This window comes from Sardina pilchardus, chromosome 3 (genome assembly GCF_963854185.1).
Source record: "Sardina pilchardus chromosome 3, fSarPil1.1, whole genome shotgun sequence".
Lineage (NCBI taxonomy): Eukaryota > Metazoa > Chordata > Actinopteri > Clupeiformes > Clupeidae > Sardina > Sardina pilchardus.
Window position 1 is genome coordinate 18,248,995 of NC_084996.1, and position 18,632 is coordinate 18,267,626.

An 18,632-nucleotide genomic window follows, 5' to 3' on the forward strand; every position below is an offset into this window, starting at 1 on the left:
AATACAATGCCAATGGGCTTAATGTACATATAGGGCAGACAGGGTTGACTGTTTCTCAGAGAGTTCTTAGCATCTTTGTTTCTGGGCTTTTTTTTTAAAATGTATTTCATTACTGCCATTACACAAAATGCAAGCATGCAGAAAAATATAGAAATGCTAGCCAAGCCCTTTTATAAAGCCTTCAAAATGCCATCACCAAAACTCTGCCAACTTCATCTTTCATGTAGATGTTATTAACTAATGTTTCTGAGAAATTGCAGAGGCAATAGAAATAATTGTCATTCAGAATACTTTTAATCAGAAATTCTTTAATGTACTTGCACATCAAAACATATCAAAAACCAGAGGGATAGAGAGGGACATGTATTTACCGATACACGTTTACAGAACTATACACTCATGCCAGAGAATGGTCTTTCATCAAAGAACTAAAACTCCTTACTAGGGCTCCACGGGGGGTCAACCAAGCAGGACTAGCATATGTACTGTATCTGTCCACCACAGGACAGACCTCAATTCAGTTTGGACTGCACACTCTTGACAGGCTCTCCTGGGATGAGGATCTTCAGCGGCACAAACTATATATTATACTGGATTTATCACAAACATTACTTTATAATTACAACACTGCACAAATAAAAATAGATCTTTTTAAAGTATAAACCAGCCTTCTTTTGTCCCGTCTGAGCAGTATTCCACCTACATGTAGCCTAATTTGTCGGGTCCAATGTACATAAACCAGTTATTTTTATCCTTCATTAAACAACTTCTTTTAGAAGGGCTTTTCACTCACTTGCACTATACATAACATGTGCAGCAATGTCACATATCAGCTCAACGTCTATCATATTGTCCTGCATATATGGTCATTCAGTGTAGGGGGTGTATGGTTGGGAGGGGGAGGGGGGCGGTGTTGCTCAGTTTTGCTGAAAATGTACATTTAAATAACTACATTTTATTTTACAATGTAGTTAAAGGTTATCTTGCTGGGATGTTGTTATGTAATTATTAAACCACCCTGTTTAGTAAAAGTATTATGTGCAGAAAGAGTGCGAACTCTGATGCTGCATCCTGGCAGTTCACAGTTGCCATGGAAACGATACAGGGATGGGAATTTGGCTCCAGAGTCTTAATGGAACGGTACTGAGCCTGCGACGGGAGCGGCCATTGACTGCCATGAAATAAACACAGCAAATAATGAGCAAACAGCATTGACTCTCTCGCCCTCATCTGTGTTCACATCACCTACATACATCACACCATCAGAAATGTCTAAAATAAACTCAAGGGGGTTGAAGTTAAAATTGGAGCAAACTGTAGCTAAAATAGACACGGGAACTGGGAGAAGTAGAGCAGAAACAGTGTGAAAGAATTAAAAGGGAGAAAGCAACAACAAAAAAAAAACAAGAAAATGGATTGACAAACTAACTTGTAAATACTAAATACCCAAGAACAGATGTGTTCTGTGATGCTTTAGAAAAGTAAACAGCAGCACATGAATATCATTCTTGGTCAGCTAGACTTGAGGGTTCTCAAACGTAGGATATGAACAGGTCAGCCTGTTGGGTTTTCTGGACATTTGGCAAGACCTTCAGAAATACAGCAGACGGCAGGCAAGCCAGCACTGAGACCAGACAGAGGCCTTGGAAAACAATCCTCATGCTTACAGTGAAGCTCTATGGTCATTTGTGCCTGAGGTAAACACTGCAGCAGCAAGTTTTCACTGCAGTGTGTGTGTTTGTGTTTGTGTGTGAGAGAGAAGGAGGGGGGTTCTTTCAACAGCTGGAAAGGGAGAGAGCGAGAGTGTGTGTGTGTGTGTGAGGGAAGGTTATGGGTGCTTTCAGCAGTTGAAGAGAGAGCAAGTGTGTATGTGTGTGTGAGAGAGAGAGAGAGTTAGAGAAAAAAGGTACGGGTGCCTTCAGCCCTTTGGCCTCTCTATTAGACAAGTGAAGGCAGCATCTGCACTAGCGCAGTACCCGCCAACACGCATCACACAGTGGCAGGGCCTGGAGCTCACCTGAGAGAGTGGCCAAGCTCTAATGAATGACTGCCAAGCCTTCAGTTCACAAGTCATTCATACTGTAGTATACGAGAGTCACACTTGATGTGTGAAACTCCATATCCTTCCTCTCCAAAAGCGTCCAAATGAGATACTTGGCAACACCCTTAAGAGATGCCACTGAGCCACAGGGAGCACAGACTGATAAATATGTCCCTGTATTGGCGGGTCACTTTGGATTTAGAGTGCGAAATAAACAAGAGAATGATTCAACTTCACAGGCATCATTACAGCCTGGCTTTGGCTGCTGGGTAACAGCCTTGCAACAGGCAGGGTCTCCTGAACACCAATTCCCATGTTGCATCTGCAGTGACATCATCGTGCTGCTCCCATCTCCTTGCTGCGCTGACAACTACAGCCCCATTGGTCCTGCGTTAGAGGCCTACTGGCCAGCGTGTGGACACAGAGGCCAGTTTGTGGGGGTTTAGACTCGGTTCCCACTGTCAAGAGGTCCCTGCAGCTTAACATGTATACTGGGACAAAGGGAGCTGGTCAGTTGTGCTGGTTTGAGTAAGATTTCTGTATTTTTTTTTTTTTTTAATCTTTATTCTTTCAATGGTTTCTGTTTTAAACACACGTTGTCTGATTAACATTTTTAAAAAATATTTATTAATTTATTTCCTGTGTTCTATTGCTCTGCCTACAAAACAAGATATAGGAGGGATAGACCCTGGTAGGTAACAGGAAGTCCAAATGGAGGAAACTGAGGAGATGAGAAATACTTCACAGTGATAACTCTAGAGGCGGTCAGAGATGGACTTGTGACTGCTGGGACCTAGAAATCAAAGTCAAACACACTGACAGTGCAGTAGACACACACGCACACACACTCTCTCTCACACACACACACACACACACTCTTCCAGTCTTCTACATGATCTCACATCTCACGCAATTGTGCAATTACACATAGAATTGCCAGCCGTTTTCACATCAGCATTCAGACCCAAACCATAGACACACATAGACATACACACACAATGTATCCACTTTAAGGATAGGTAGCGGAGATGGGTGGCCCCCACTGGCTTTACTGAGGCTTCCCCAGCAGGTTGGACAGGAATCCAGCGTTGTTGCCCCCCGACCCTCCTCCTCTGGCCCCCCCGTCCGGCCCCAGCGGATCCATCTGGCTCAGCTCGGACTGGTCCAGCATCTCAAAGTCCTCCCCGTCCAGGTCCGTGTCCAGTTCCGAGCTGGACTGGTGCCGGTAGCTCCGGTGGTGGTGGGTCCCCTGGGCGCCGGGGTCCCGGCCGCTGCGCCTGGACGGAGCAGCCTGGCGGTGCTGCTGCTGGGGCTGGGGCTGGGCCTGGGCCTGGATGTGGGCCTGGACCTGGCTGGCCAGGGCGGCCTGCAGCAGGGTGGAGGTGATGGTGCCGGCCAGCTGGCCCGAGATCTGGGTGGAGGCCTGCTGCAGCGCGCTGAGGCACAGCTGGGCGCCCTCCAGCTCCTCCTCCTCCTGGTCCGAGTCCAGGTCCAGCAGGGCCGAGCCCCGGTGGCCCGACAGGCCCGCCGAGCTCAGACTGGGCAGCCCGAGGCTGGGGTCGTCGTCGTCCTCCATGAGGGTGGCGTCCGGGTTGATGGAGGGGAAGTCCGGCAGGTCGCAGGCGAACGACTCCTCGGCGTCGCTGTGTCGATCCAGGTCTTAAGATGGACAACCACAAACAGCACAGTCAACACATGACCGGAGTCAACAACTTGTATCAAAGAAGGTGGCAAAAGACACAAAAACAGAAATATCTTGAACAAAAGAGGCTTATGAGGAAGGACTACATTTCCCATGATGCTCATGGAGCCTGACCTTCAGAGCCCTCTGTGAGAGGGGTTTGACCCCTGGAAAGGTTGAAGGTGCCGTTTTCTGTGTATGAGACCTCAGCATCTGAGTGCTCTGAGTCGGTGAGAGCTAGTTCCTTAGCAACCACAGCATCATCAAACTAAAAAGAGAAAGTCAGAATTAACATCACATATTTCAAATCAAAATACTCTAATGTGACTGCTGACAACAACTACAGACAGGAGATTACGGTTTTGCTCTCTCACTTATCCACAGTTCCAAACCATCTCATCATATTCAGATGTGCCCACTTCAGACATGTCAAAACAGACTGGATCCAGCAGACTAACACATCCAATAAGGGCCTGATTAAACTGACAGCATAATGTCTACATGAGATCTAGTGGATTACAAAATATCCATGCAATCCAGTGGCTTTATTTGATGTCCTAAGGACTTCAAGCAGTATGATTATATGTGATCCGAGGGATTTCTCCAGCAATGTGGTTGTAGTCTGTGTGTGGATTTGGCGAGGGATGGGGGTTATATATAGACTGGGGGATTTACCGTGGGACAGAAAGCCGCCAGCTCCTCCTCACTGTCGTCAGCCTCGGTGGATGCTGCTCCGCGGATGGGCTGGCGCAAGACTGAAACACAAGGGTCAACGGTTCATCAGACTCCGTGCTCTGCAGTACAGATGCTCAATCACTAATACTTGAGACACACAGTGCTTTTATATGCCCAAGTACAACAGCTAGTACGATAGTGAAAATACTCAGGTGCATGGTTACTTTCTCTGTGTTAATTATACTATTTAGCAGGTCTCATTCCTTTCTATGCATGAACTACAATAATGGATATACCCTTGCATTCTGTACAATGACAATACATTTGAACCTGATCTAATGTAGCATCTTTTTTAATTAAAATCTTTGGCTCAGCAGCACCGATGGGGTGTTGACGTTGGACTGGAACTGGTAGTTCTAATATTTGAACTAATTGCAAAGGCTACAATTAATTATGCAGCTTGCAAATCCCAATAGTTAATCTTATCACATCTATTACTTTTATATTCATGTCATTCTCCTCGTGCTTTGAAGCTTACTTTACTGGAGTGCTGTGCTCACCACTCAAAGGTCGCCCAACTTGAAGTGAAATTTGGAACTGAAGCTTGACTTTAAAAATGTATATTGTAAATCAAATAGCAATTTCAATTATCAGTCAGAAAAAAACTGCAATTAGATATCTTTTCCAAATGGCGCTGTCCCTAATTTCTAGGTTCTTGCACACTGGTCTATTTGCTGGTTACTTACACTGGTTGTCGAGGGGCTTGGACATCATGTAGCCTGCAGGACTGAAGTCCAGCCACTGCAGGGCCGGCTCCAGCCTCACACACACACGCTGCCACAGGCGGTGGTACACAGCCAGCGGACACAGCAGCACCGACAGCACTACGGGAGAGTTACAGGAGGTAGAGGGGAAAGGATCATCATTAGTATTGTTATTTCACTCTTCAGCTCACATAAATCACCATTAAAGACGCCCTATACAGTTGACAATTTCTTCTCTGTCTTCTCGCTTTTCATTTGCAGGTTTCTCTGCAGAGCTCCCCCTACAGCTTCAGAGTATATATTATTATCATTTTTACGACACTCCTAAATCGGTCAGTCTGTAGTTTCCTTTTTCCCTGCGAATGTCTGAGAAACTCCATTGCTACCTTGTTATATTGTTATTATACCTTGTTGTTGGTGCCTGGCTTGTATGTGTGTAGTGCAGTAAAGCAATTTCTTACATTCTGTCGGCCTGCCGGCCCAAAGCTGCAAGGCTGGATTTTACGCTTACAGATGCTAGAGGGAAGCGAGGCGGCCACCATTCACCCCAGAAAAGGTCATATGAGCATTCCAATGACTCTAAAGTGGTTACGTTATGGTAAATTAAGCTAAAGAAGAAGAACTATATAGTTCCGCTTTGAAGGATTCAAGAATAACCACATGTGTACATGTATTTATGTACCAAAGAAAAAAAAAGTTTCTTTTTATACCCCACTCAGTCGTACTTGCTTGGAGCAAAACTGAAACACATTATTGCTACTGTTAGAAAGCAGTCACATTGCTAGGAGTTTAGTTCCTGTATCCTCCACAGGGATTTCACACCAAACAACAAGAGGGACAACAAGTCCCAGTCATGGATACCACACCATCTCCAGCCTAACTAATATCCGTAGCCTCTCCGTCTGCACAACATACAGTACTGTACATCCAGCCAGTACTCTAGTCCCACGCTTGCTGTTGGCTTGACCTGGTACCCACTTCTGCCTCTGTTTCTGACACTTTACTAAGGCGCTGAGGAAACCGAAGCAGATGGCCTTCAATGGAGCGTGGCAGATGTACTCCCAGGAGAACCACGAAGAATTCTTCAAAGTCTTGTGTGAGTAACATCAAACTCCTGCACTCGAACATGGTAGAGTAGGTTCATTAACTTCACTACAATCTAGTCATTAATGAATTAGTCACTTTTGGTGGCTGTCTGAATGCTGCCTATTCATTTTCTGTTTCACTAAGGCTTATTATGAATTGCTTACCTAAAAACAGTATGAATAGTATGCGGATGCATCAACATACAACACTAGTTTTCAGAGTTCAGCTTCTCTGATCTCATGATCCACCAGAGGATTACTACAATGTTATAATCCTACTCATTCTGTGCATGTGTGCATGTCTGTGTGTGTGTGTGTGTGTCTGTGTCTGTGTGTGTGTGTGTGTGTGTGTGTGTGTGTATTTCATGCATTTCTCAGCTGTGCCAGACACGCTCGTTCGCATCATGCGGGACGTGAAGCCGGTGACGGAGATCGAGCAGAATGGCGAGGACTTTGTGGTGACGGTGAAGACGCCGCTGCGCTCCACCTCCAACTCGTTCACGCTGGGGCGCGAGAGCATCATGAACACCATGGACGGCAAGAAGCTCAAGGTGAGCGTCACCTCAGCACTGTGCCGTGCCCACTCTCATAAAGCATTCCCTACCTGACCAGAACACGGTGTACTGTATGCTGAACCACTGCACTGGACACCCAGCAGTTTAACTAAAATACATGTGTAGTACATTTCTGGATAGAAATGCATAATGTAACTTCGAATAAGAGTTGCTAAATATTCATTGAGCATTTTGTTTGACGAGGTCTTAGGTGTTCCAATCCTTTTCATAAATCTGCATGACATTTGGGCTGGTGACATTCTGCGACAAATGCACTGGCTAGTCTGTGCTGCTTCTGTGTGCTGGTAGAGCAGCCAGAGCGGTTGGTCTTATTGATTACACACACTTTGTGTGTGTGTGTGTGTGTGTGTGTGTGTGTCTGCTGTGAGCAGTGCATGGCGCGCATGGAGGACGGAAAGCTGATCTGCACCACGGACAAGTTCACCCATGTGCGCGAGGTCCAGGGGGAGGAGATGGTGGAGGTCAGTGGCCTTTCTCTCCCCTTTCACGGCTACGTTCAAGTTAAAGCGGCACAGTGTGTAACGTTACACTCCGCTGTAGATTGTGAGAGACGACGAGCTGACTGGTGTGTTTTAATAGCAGCTGCCATCAAGTGATGTCTTTGTATTGGCTTTATGTATGAACAGAAGAGACGGTCAACCTACTGTTCTAATATGCCACTGTGTACTTTTGTTTCCCATGGCAACGCTGGGCTCTCAGACGATGACAGCTGGCGCTACATCCCTAATTAGACGAAGCAAGAAAATCTGAGCTGGAACATAGTTTGTTTATCTGTCGAGTGGTGGCTATTTTTGAAAGCCTTCATATATATTTCCTTAAAAATGTCATCCTGTTCTGTCAACCCTTTATATTTCTGAATTGTACTCTTCTAAATATGACTTTTTTTAATGGTTAATAAATTCAATAAACTCCAGTCCAATTGCCTCTATCAAGTGCTTTGCCCTAAGGCATGATTTTCATAGCAAAAGCAAAAAACCACACAGCAACCAAAATCTCCTCATTACAACTGGATATAAAACAGATGGAAAAGGGCAGTCACCTATTTATTGCAACAGATCCTCTGTTATGTCCTCATTGTTTGCACCATTAAAAACCCCTAACAGAGGCTTCAGCTCCAGGTGATGCTTATCAAGATAATCAAGTGACCATGGTGATCCAAGTAATATTATGGATTGTTTGTGTGCTGTTGCATGACTCAGCCTGTTGTGGTTTGCTGCCTGCAAGATGTTTGCACATACCTGCCGAGTAGGAAAGTAACAGTCCAGGAATATAGCGCCCCACCATGGCCAAGAAGGTGAAGACTCCACAGGTCAGCACACAGAACTAGTGCAACACAAAGAGAAGAGATGCAAGTATGGATGATCTGCTCGCTGTTAACGACAACTCTGATGGGTTAAGTGTGTCATTTGGCTGAATAGCTCATCTGGGTGTGTATGTGTGTGTGCATGCCATGACATGACAGGACAGATGGTTGTATTGTATTGATCATATTTGCTCAGGGACAGCTTGGCCTCCTCAGTGTGTGTGTGTGTGTATGCTTCTGAAGGGTTGGCGGTGTGTGTGTGTGTGTGTGTGTGTGTGTGTGTGTGTGTGTGTGTGTGTGTGTGGTGTGCCCGTTGCCTCACCTTGCCAGGGCTGCGGCGCTTGAAGTTGACCAGGCCGGCGGAGCAGGACACGCAGGCCACCCACAGCTCGGCCGTGTGCTGGCACAGCTCCGGCACGCTCAGAGTGCCCGGCTGCACCACGCCCCAGCTACACGCCAACAGGGAGCAGCGTCAGTGACCTCGCCACGGCAACACCGCCATGACAACAACAACAACAAAACCAACCACCCACAACCACATCTGTGCATAGCAATCATATAGAAACCGTACCTTTCACTTTCGCTCTCGTCCAGTCTTTTGACTGTAAGGAGAAATAAGAGACACACAGACGACAGAGTGAGTCTGGGGGAGTGGGCACTGGGCAGTCTTCACAGCAGGGATGGGATACAATTTAGATTTCACAGGGAGAGTGGAGAGCGGAGAGGCGACAGCTGTACACACAAGGCAAGCGTACCTACACAAACAAACACACACACACACACACACACACACACACACACACACACACACACACACACACACACACACACACACACACACACACACACACACACACACACACACACACACACACACACACACACACACACACACACACACACACACACACACACACACACACACACACACACACAGCAGAGGTGACTATGCAGAAGCATCCCCTGGCAGGATTGAGTTAAAGGTCAGGATTGTGGTAATTGTTTGAGAGGAAGAGTGATTAAGTGGAGAGAGGGTAATTAATGTCAGTAGCACTGGTAGGTAGGTACACACAGCACAGCAGTGAGTGGAGAGGAGTGGAGTGGACTTATACCCGAGAGAGGAGAGCAAGGCAGAGGGAGAGAGAGAGAGAGAGAGAGAGAGACACGGAGAGAGTGATAGATGGACAAAAAGAGAGAATGAGAAACGGAGAGAAGGGGGGAGGGGGCAGGGATAGTGAGCTCACCTCTGATTTCTGGCCAGATCTTATTCCTCCATGTGTCCACACAGACTGTCAGAGCTAAGCCCACACACAGCAGAAACAGAAGTCGCAGAGAGGAAAGGGCAAAGAACCTGAGAAAGAGACAGAGAGACGCAAATCAAGCTTGATTGTACATATAAGGTTACAAGTGTGTGTGTGTGTGTGTGTGGCTGAGGGAAAAAAAACAGTCCACAACAGCTGCTGCTCCCACTCCAAGTGATGAGGTTTACAAGCCTTTTAATTGTGTGTGTGTCTGACAGGTCTGTACTGAATGTCTCCCACTTGTGATAAAGGAGGAGCTTTATGGGTGCCTGTGTGTGTTTGCGTGTTAGCTATGAGTGATAATGTGTGATGGTACAAAGGTAAGCTGCATTTGCATCTATGCACAGTGTGCACTATCATTTGAGCACACATGTGAAAACAGTAAGCGAGTCCGTGGTATGTTTATTCCAAAGGTAGGCCAACCGCATTTCGTATGACCTGCAGTGAGGCAGCACTAACTCAGGTCAGCTCAAGCTGCATCGTCTACAGCTCACTGCCCTACCTCAGCGCTATAGGCACAGATCTCTGATCAGTCACGGCCTCTCTACAGCTACGCCAGCCGTCGGCAGGATGGTCTTACACTGTTGCTGATCATGTGATGGGTCTACTTGTGCACACACAGGCCTTCCAGGCAAGATAGTCATAAGGATAGGATGGGACACTGTGCCAAGTACTAATACTTTTTTTTTTTAACCATGTTTGCTTGTCTGTCTGATGTTGACTCGGTGTTCTGTGTCTGTAGACGATTTTGTAACGACTGAAATCTGATGAATACAAATGTCCACCAGGACCTCTCATAAACAAAGCTGTGGGTCAATACAAACTGCTTTCTGAATGTGCCCATGATCTGCATAGCAAGTGAATCAAGCTGAGAGCTCTGGATCCCATCCAGGAAGGGGATCACTACACCAAATCTACCTTGGCCAGTACACTTTTGCACTGATTGGCCTACAAACCCACGGTGAACAATCCATCCATTTGTTTCAATGGAGAATTACAGAGGGTTACATTTGCAATTTGTGTCAAACATGCTAAACCCACTTCAGATTAAGTGGCTGTAAGTAGTCCTCTCCTCACTGTACCATGTCTGCTCAGCCTTTAGGAGGTGAGCATCTACCCACAACAGTCATCTGCCCGCAGGGTTCTGGGTCAACCCAGGCCCCACGCTGGCCTGCAGTGCAGGGAGGGCACCTCTTCCCCCTGGCTGAACTGGAGCAGAGGACACCGCAGAGAGGCGAGGAGGAAGAGGGAGGAAGAGGGACGAAGAGGGACGAAAGAGCTGTGACAGAGGAGGGAGGACAGCAGGGCTAATCCAATAAAGCCGCATGCCTGACTTCACACCCCTCCCTCCCTTCTGTTTTTCCTCCTCTACGCCTCTCTCTCTCTCTCTCTCTCTCTCTCTCTCTCTCTCTCTCTCTCTCTCTCTCTCTCTCTCTCCCTTCCATCCTGTGTCCACTCTACTTTGCCTCTCATTATCCTTACAGTCGTGGCTAAGTCTACCCCCCCCCCCCCACACACACACACACACACACACACACACCACACACACACACTCCCAATTCACATTCTTTTACAGGCTCGCTCTCACTCTCACCCCTCTATCGTCGTCCCCCACCCACGGCTCCCCCTTATCACCCTCCCTCACTCTTCCTTGAAGCTGTATATTCGGCTATCAGTGTGTGCACGTGTGCATTTAGAACAGAACCAGGTCAGTCCATAAACTAAGGCAAACACAACAAAACAGATTTAACAGATTAAGGCTGTACTCAGTGTCCACAGCTCCATAACAGAAATAACTGCCACCGAAAAAAAAGCACGTTAAAGCACATTCTTCTGAAGATTTGGGGGTATTATCCTGAAGCCTTAGGCCTTCAGAATGTCCACACAGTTCAGTTAACACGTGTGAGACCAATAACAAGAGATATTGTCCAGTAACACTAAAAAGCAGATGTTCATGTTCCCCAGTATCATTATACATTTCCTGTTACTTCCCCCAATTTCAGTTGACTTTGGTTGCCTTATTAATAACTAAAATGATAAACATGAATCCACCCTTAAGCCTACTCAAGTCCTGCAATCACAACTTCTCAGGTCCTGCAACATCTTGAGTCTGATAAACCCTTCAGCACCAAGGCCAGAGGCCACGTGTCCCAGGTCAGTTAGATCTCTATTGAAGTCATAGTGCCATCCACAAGTCAACAGCTGGTGTTAACAACAGCTGACACTTGAATGGCCTCTACTTCAGCCTGGCACAACACTCTGATCCGTGGGCTAATGAGCGTCTGATAATATTTGGTCACGCTGGTTCCCGGAGAGGAGCTGATAAACACGACCTTTGTCCATGTGTTCGGCCCCAAGCAACAAAAAAAAAGCAGTTCTCACTTCATTAAACGTTCAACACCAGTGCCTGGCAGAAAAGTACATGGAAGAACAATACAACTAGTCAAAGACAGACCAAATGGCTCGCACCTGTTTCCTGACAGCCTAACCTTTTAGACTCATGCGCCATGTGTGTATAGTGGATCACAGAGTGCAACAAGACCATGCAGTGAAAGTAAATAACGGCAGCTCATGTATAACACCTCAATAACTATGTCCCATCATCAATGTCCCATTACAAACATTTCTATGCATTATAAACTCCAAGCCATGCTGCTATTATATAAATCTTCAAGGGGGTTATTTGGCTAAGCGAGCTAACTTCAACACTTTAACATTGTCACGCTAGCTGATGGTACTGGCCTAACTTAGAGGACTTACCAGAACAACACATTGACCACAATGAAGAGCAGCACGCTGTGAATCGGTTTTTCCCACACCAGTACTGCCTGGAGGTAGGTCACCAGTCGTTCGTAAGGTCCTAACTTCTCTTGAAGGGAAGCCTTCACAGCACGAACCTGGGCATCTCTCTCGCTGGAGCATGGTCGACTTCGCATACCCACAGCCGAGCCTGGCTTTGTTGAGCCGTCGAACCCTTTGGTCACATCTGTTCCCGACGTGTGCGCCATTACAACGTATAATATGAAGTGACGAGAAAGTGAATACAAGTTGACACTTTCTTTGTCAAACACGATAGTAAAACAAACACACAAACGCACTAGCTACCTGAAACTGAGCTTGCCTTTGCTGCGTTGTTTTTCCAGCAAAGCTAGTTCTGGAAGCTAGCTAACGATAGCTTGCAAGTTTATCAAACGACAGCACTAGGTAGAACTCGTGGGCCAAACGGATTGGCACTACATGTTAAAACATCCAGCATGGTTACACAAACAGTAAACAGCCGTGAATGTCAAATGTTTCCAAAGTCAACGATTCCGAACGTATGTTTATCTTCCGCGTAAGAACCGCTAATGCTAGTTAGCCTCAGTGGTTAGGATTAATATCGGATCACGAAAATACCTCTAACCACGGGACCCTATACGATGTTGTTCAAGTGAATAGGCGTTCCACTTATCGTGCAAACGGTAAGTTCCAGTCCAAAATGCCTCTATATTTAGCCATACAGCCAAGCGCTGCAAATATGGCGTAACCCCAAGCAAGCACCTTTGCTTATTTTCTTACTCAAATTCTGTACAAATCCTGACGGACGCCTGTCTCCTGCGTGCGCAGAGATCAGCCAATCAGAGAAGCCCGTTGTTGGTGCCCTCTGTTGTGGTTCTGAGGCTGGGAACCCAGCACCATTGAGTAAAATCATCCAGTTTTTCAAACTATTTTAATAAGTTGTCACATTTTCTGTCAATAATATGCATAAGTCCGTTTCAAACATGTTAATAGGCTACTTTATTTACAGTATACTATCCGTTTAGCATGCGACCATGCATATATGAATTGCAATTAATAGTTTAAAAAACGACACGCACCAAATACAGGCATCCAAGACCATAGATTGTATAAAATCGTCCAAAACTCAAACTGTCACTTCAACAGTGCTAGTATAATCTGCTGTGGTCTAGCCTAGCTGCCTATGTAGCCTTGACCTTTATCCAATTTGACACTGGAAATGTCCTGGATGTTTTCTATGTCAACAAATTATTTTATGTGTAGGGCAAATGGAATGAGGCATTGATGGTAATTGCTGGTAATTGGACATTTGTGTATCAGGACATTTCGTTGGGAGTCAACCCAGCAAGCCTCAGCCCGCTTTTGCTTTAAATTCTATCTGATGAGTGATACTTTCATTTCTGAACATCCCCAAGTGGTGTAGGTCACATTTCTGAAACATCTTCATACTTTAACTTGCAATTTCTCTGTGAAAGCCTGTTAATTCAAAGTAAACGGTTTTTTAACTACAGTAATGGCCGGAAAGGTGACCACTGGCTTAGAATTCCTTCTCGTTGAGGGAATTACTTGAAGAGTATCCAAAAGTTAGAATGTGTTCGAAACATGTGTAGGCCTACAGTAGGCTGGGTACATAAACATGATCATATGCTTAGATAATGTCATACAGATTCCTTGTGGATAATAACATAAATTCTCCTGTAATTAATCTGGCTAAAGAACAAGTAATAGAGTGTGAAGAAATATGGTCATATCAGAGGTTTGCGACTAGATTTGACTAGACGTGATGGCCTAATAAATAGCTCATAAAATGTGATGCTCTCAGGCAACGCACCCAGACAGGGAGCATGCGCTCTTCATAGAGGCAGGAAGTCGTTTTGCGGCATTTGTGATGTTGAAGCGGGAAGCCACGGAACTCTGCTCCCACTGACAGTTAACAACGCAAAAGGAGACAGCTTCAGTCGTCCACTAACAGGACAAGCATGCCTCGAGAGATCATAACACTACAACTTGGACAATGCGGGAATCAAAGTATGGAAATTGATTTTATGTGGTTCCTACGGTTCATCCTCCCTAGCATAGGCCTGTTGTGTCTAACGTTAGCATTACTTTAGGTTGCTAGCTAGCTAGCTAGTCAGTTTGGTAACGGTAGCTATGATCTTGGTACTACACTGATGGTAACAATATAAAAAATAACGCTATTACAATCATCCACAGAGAATAACCGCATGAAACCTCCTACACTATTCTAGTTAAGTAGTTTTCCCAGCTGCAAAATTGGAATATTTTGCCATCATCACCAGGCTAACGTTACCATCTGCCGTATGACGTAAATTTCACCCAAAACATTACCATGGGTTTCTTATTTCTTCAGCGACAAAAATATGGCCCTGTGAAAGCCAGACAGTTAATGCACAACGAACAGAGCATCTACTAGATACATTAATATGGGAGATATCTCTGGTTGCATATTTATAATTAAACGTTGCACGTCTGTGTTTACGTTAAATAACTTCTAGTTAACGTTATTCTTGGGATGTCATTACAGTCTTACTAATAACAGAACGGGACACGTGTTTTAATGAAAATATGTGTTGTAAAGTACAAGCATATGCCTAGTGCTAGTTAAATACAGTTAAGCTTACACTTGGTCAAAACATATTAGCTGTCAGCCATGTGAATTCACGGTTGTGTGTTTCAATGTCCCGTCCCTGGCAGTTGGATTTGAGTTCTGGAAGCAGCTGTGTGCTGAGCATGGCATCAGTCCAGAGGGCATTGTGGAGGAGTTCGCCACAGAGGGCACGGACCGAAAAGATGTATTCTTCTACCAAGTAAGGGGCAAACGAGTATAAACGGTGTCTTCAAAAAGCAAACAAAAGTCATAGTCAGTTGCATTTCAAGCTTTGACCGTTGTCAGTACTGATGACGCATGATGACACATGTCAACTACTTGGTGATATGAGTAGGGCCAGTTGGATCCTGTTGAAAAGCATAGCAAATCTGAGCCCTCAATATATAGCACTGGCTGGATAGTGGGTTTCGGCTATTGTGCCCATTGTTGTGGGCCAGATGTTAGAACAGCTGCATTCCAGTTCATTAGCATGTCTGTTCATATCAGCTAGATAGAATGTTTGCCTCTGTGGGTGCAAAGACTTAATGTCCTTTTCGTGCCTCTGTCTGTGTGTAGCAGCTTGTGCAAAATGGCACATGTTGGTGTTGATTGTACATTTACTTTTTGCTGCAGTTCGACTATTGTCCACTAGATGGTACAAAACAATAACATTTGGTGCAGAAATCTAGATAGGGTCTATGGAAAAACTGAAAGCTATGATGTCAGCAGACAGTCATCATTTCCTGTGCCTCTGTAACTTATTGCAATGTAACCCTCCATCTATATGACTCCCCTTAAGGACCTTCGCAGTCAGATACCCATAATATTTGGACTTATGAGGGAATTAGGAGTAGGAGGAGTATGGAGAGGAAATATATACATTAGCTTTTGTATTGCTCCCGGCGATCTTTTATGTTATGTAGACCTGTTGTCCTTATTGAATGTTCATGGCTGTGGCTTGTAAAGAGAAATAAAGAAAACAATTGTCACTAACTAATGTAACCTGATTGGTAATCTATCATATGAAGCTAGAGCATTATGCCTAATCTTTGTATATTTTAATTTAGACACAATAATTTTTGGAGAGGTGGAAAAAGTACTAAGTTCCAACGATTCACTTTTTTCCTCTTTTCTTTTTTTTTACTCAAGTAACTGATTGGATTTGTGATGTAATCAAGTAAAATTTAAAATACCGATTTTTAAAACTACTCAAAAAATCCAAAATACACAAAAAAAACTACTCAATACAGTATTTTGAGTAAATGTATTTCGTTACTTTCCACCTCTGCATTTTTGTTATTAACTCCTTGATTAGTTTTGGCTGATAAATAAAAGGTCCATCTAGACTGTGTCATGGCCAAGTGTTGGCAGGTTGATTGTACCTGTGTGTGTTTTTATACTTTGTAGCTGCAGCTGTCATTTACAGTACGTGTTTTAGACATGTGCATAATTCAGTGTTTTGGCGTAGCAGTGTGTCCGAATGACTTACTTTCCTTGAGTCCCCGAGAGCTGTGTGTTTACCTGAGTGCTTGTCCCCGGGTGACCACAGGCGGACGATGAGCACTACATCCCCCGGGCCGTGCTGCTGGACCTGGAGCCGCGCGTCATCCACTCCATCCTCAACTCGCCCTACGCCAACCTGTACAACCCCGAGAACATCTACCTGTCGGAGCACGGAGGTGGCGCCGGGAACAACTGGGCCAGTGGCTTCTCTCAGGTAATTAACACACACTAAAAGGACACACATACACACACACACACACATGCTCTTTCATGTCTTGCACATCTTTTTTATCATGGTAATTTGTATGGGGATGTCAGTACCTGTACTGGTACAAGTACACAGTGCACACAAGCGCACACAGATAGACACACATATTCACACCATATTCCTGCTTTCTCTCACCTTCAGCATGGCTCCAGACAAAAAAAAGAAACAATAATTTTCATCTCCAGTTTGAAAAATATCAGTGAGATAATATGATCACAGATGATAGTCACCAACTTCTGAAACGAACAGTATATTTGTAAAAGAAACTGTGGAGGCATAATTTGGGCAAAATAAGAATAAAAAGGCTAGGCAAGGCGAGCATCTGGAGCCCTGTTTAGCTGTTATGATAGTGTTGTTGTAAGGATTTCAGTATACCCATGTACTGTATATATTGGTACATGTAAACTGGTTGAACATGATCTGTCACAGGGAGACAAAATCCACGAGGACGTGTTTGACATCATCGACAGAGAGGCAGACGGCAGTGACAGCCTGGAGGTAAGCTTCGCCCAAAAGCCATTCAGACATCCCAATTGTCCCCTCCTCTTCTCACAAGGGTGTGACGAGTTGTAGTCAGTGGCACAGAGGTAGATAGGTCTGTGATTCTGCCGCTGTAGTGGCTTGGGAGGAGGGTTCACTAGCATAAGTGAAGTTGAAATAATGTTACACAGCAGTTGTTCTAAATAAGAATGCACGTCTTGTGGTGTATGGCACCTCATTTACCAAAATATGCTTGGATTTAAGTCTTAAATGTGTCAAATGGCCGCCCTTTCTTTGGTCCGGATATTTACTCAGATAAGTTAGGTAATGGATTGCGTAAACGGAGAACACATATAGATGTTTAACTTACGCACACACACACACATACGCGTGTGCATAGCCACGCATTACTTCACAGGAGGGTGTCATTTCATGGCTATTAAAAGGTCTCCTCCCTCTAAAACAGCAGTCTCCACCCAGCCCGCCTTTCTAGGTAATTACCGCCCCACTCATTTAAGACCAAGTGGTGGTTTAGTGTGTGTGTGTGTGTGTGTGTGTGTGCACCTGAGGAGTTGACCGAGAGTGTGTGTGTGTATGTGTGTGTGTGTGTGTGTGTGTGTGTGTGTGTGTGTCCACCTCAGAGATAATGTGTATGTTTGTGGGAACAAGCCTGTGTGTAGGCTACATCTGTGTGTGTGTTTATATGTGAAAAGTGTGTGTGTGAAATTTCATGTCCTCTTAAAAGAAGGTCAGTAGGACAGTTATGGCTATAAATACCTGTGTATACGCTCTAATTATAAGAAGGAGTAGTTGAGGACACAGGCCCCAGTTCCTAGATGCACACATTGTTACACACACACACACACACACACACACACACACACACACTCACCCACAGAGTACGGTGTGTGTGTGTCTCTCTCTCAGGGGTTTGTCCTGTGCCACTCCATTGCTGGAGGAACTGGTTCTGGCCTGGGCTCCTATTTATTGGAACGCCTCAATGACAGGTAAGACCACGGAACACACACACACACACACACACACACACACACACACACACACACACACACACACACACTTAAATTTGTGCCTGCTGTCACCTTGGAAAGGTTTTGCATTCTAACATGCATGCATCAGTGTAGTTCTCAGTGTGTCTCTTGCCCCTCGTGTCCTCCCGTGCCTCTCTCTGGGGGTGCAGGTACCCCAAGAAGCTGGTGCAGACCTACTCCGTGTTCCCCAACCAGGACGAGATGAGCGACGTGGTCGTGCAGCCCTACAACTCTCTCCTGACACTCAAGAGACTGACACAGAATGCCGACTGTGTGGTGAGAGAACACACACACACACATATTCCAGAACGAGGTGCCTTTATACATAAAGTCCTTGGCATTGATGCGTGTCTTCCCCCTCAGGTGGTGCTGGATAACACGGCTCTGAACAGGATTGCTACGGATCGACTGCACATCCAGAATCCCTCCTTCTCCCAGATCAACCAGCTGGTAAGATCACTGCTCTCATTGCCAGTTGAATCTGCCACCCATGTACACCTCTGCTGTTATACCCATCACAA

At 45.3% G+C, this 18,632-nt stretch overlaps 3 protein-coding genes across 3 annotated transcripts in view; 2 read left to right on the forward strand and 1 right to left on the reverse strand.

The window, feature by feature from the left end:
• Positions 1-291: 291 nt before the first annotated feature.
• On the reverse strand, positions 292-12,987 carry retreg3 (reticulophagy regulator family member 3). Its single transcript, XM_062532274.1, has 9 exons — positions 12,186-12,987; positions 9,369-9,475; positions 8,696-8,726; positions 8,447-8,573; positions 8,060-8,144; positions 5,144-5,281; positions 4,398-4,477; positions 3,858-3,990; positions 292-3,700 (listed from the first exon to the last, which is right to left on the reverse strand). Exons 1-9 carry the CDS (start codon positions 12,431-12,433, stop codon positions 3,090-3,092), a joined length of 1,560 nt encoding a protein of 519 aa, XP_062388258.1. The 5' UTR covers positions 12,434-12,987; the 3' UTR covers positions 292-3,089.
• Positions 6,191-7,728, forward strand: LOC134076960 (fatty acid-binding protein 10-A, liver basic-like). The gene is made up of 4 exons (XM_062532275.1): positions 6,191-6,257; positions 6,625-6,797; positions 7,193-7,282; positions 7,521-7,728. The coding sequence occupies exons 1-4, from the start codon at positions 6,191-6,193 to the stop codon at positions 7,569-7,571; spliced, it is 381 nt and encodes a 126-aa protein (XP_062388259.1). The 3' UTR covers positions 7,572-7,728.
• A 1,092-nt stretch (positions 12,988-14,079) lies between the features above and the next one.
• The window catches only part of tubg1 (tubulin, gamma 1), a 7,741-nt gene continuing 3,188 nt past the window's right edge, over positions 14,080-18,632 (forward strand). The window contains exons 1-7 of the mRNA XM_062532276.1: positions 14,080-14,231; positions 14,919-15,031; positions 16,361-16,528; positions 17,012-17,080; positions 17,990-18,069; positions 18,261-18,387; positions 18,475-18,561. Of these exons, the coding sequence (XP_062388260.1) occupies positions 14,183-14,231; positions 14,919-15,031; positions 16,361-16,528; positions 17,012-17,080; positions 17,990-18,069; positions 18,261-18,387; positions 18,475-18,561 (693 nt within the window). The 5' untranslated portion in view covers positions 14,080-14,182. The remainder of the gene's footprint in view (positions 14,232-14,918; positions 15,032-16,360; positions 16,529-17,011; positions 17,081-17,989; positions 18,070-18,260; positions 18,388-18,474; positions 18,562-18,632) is intronic.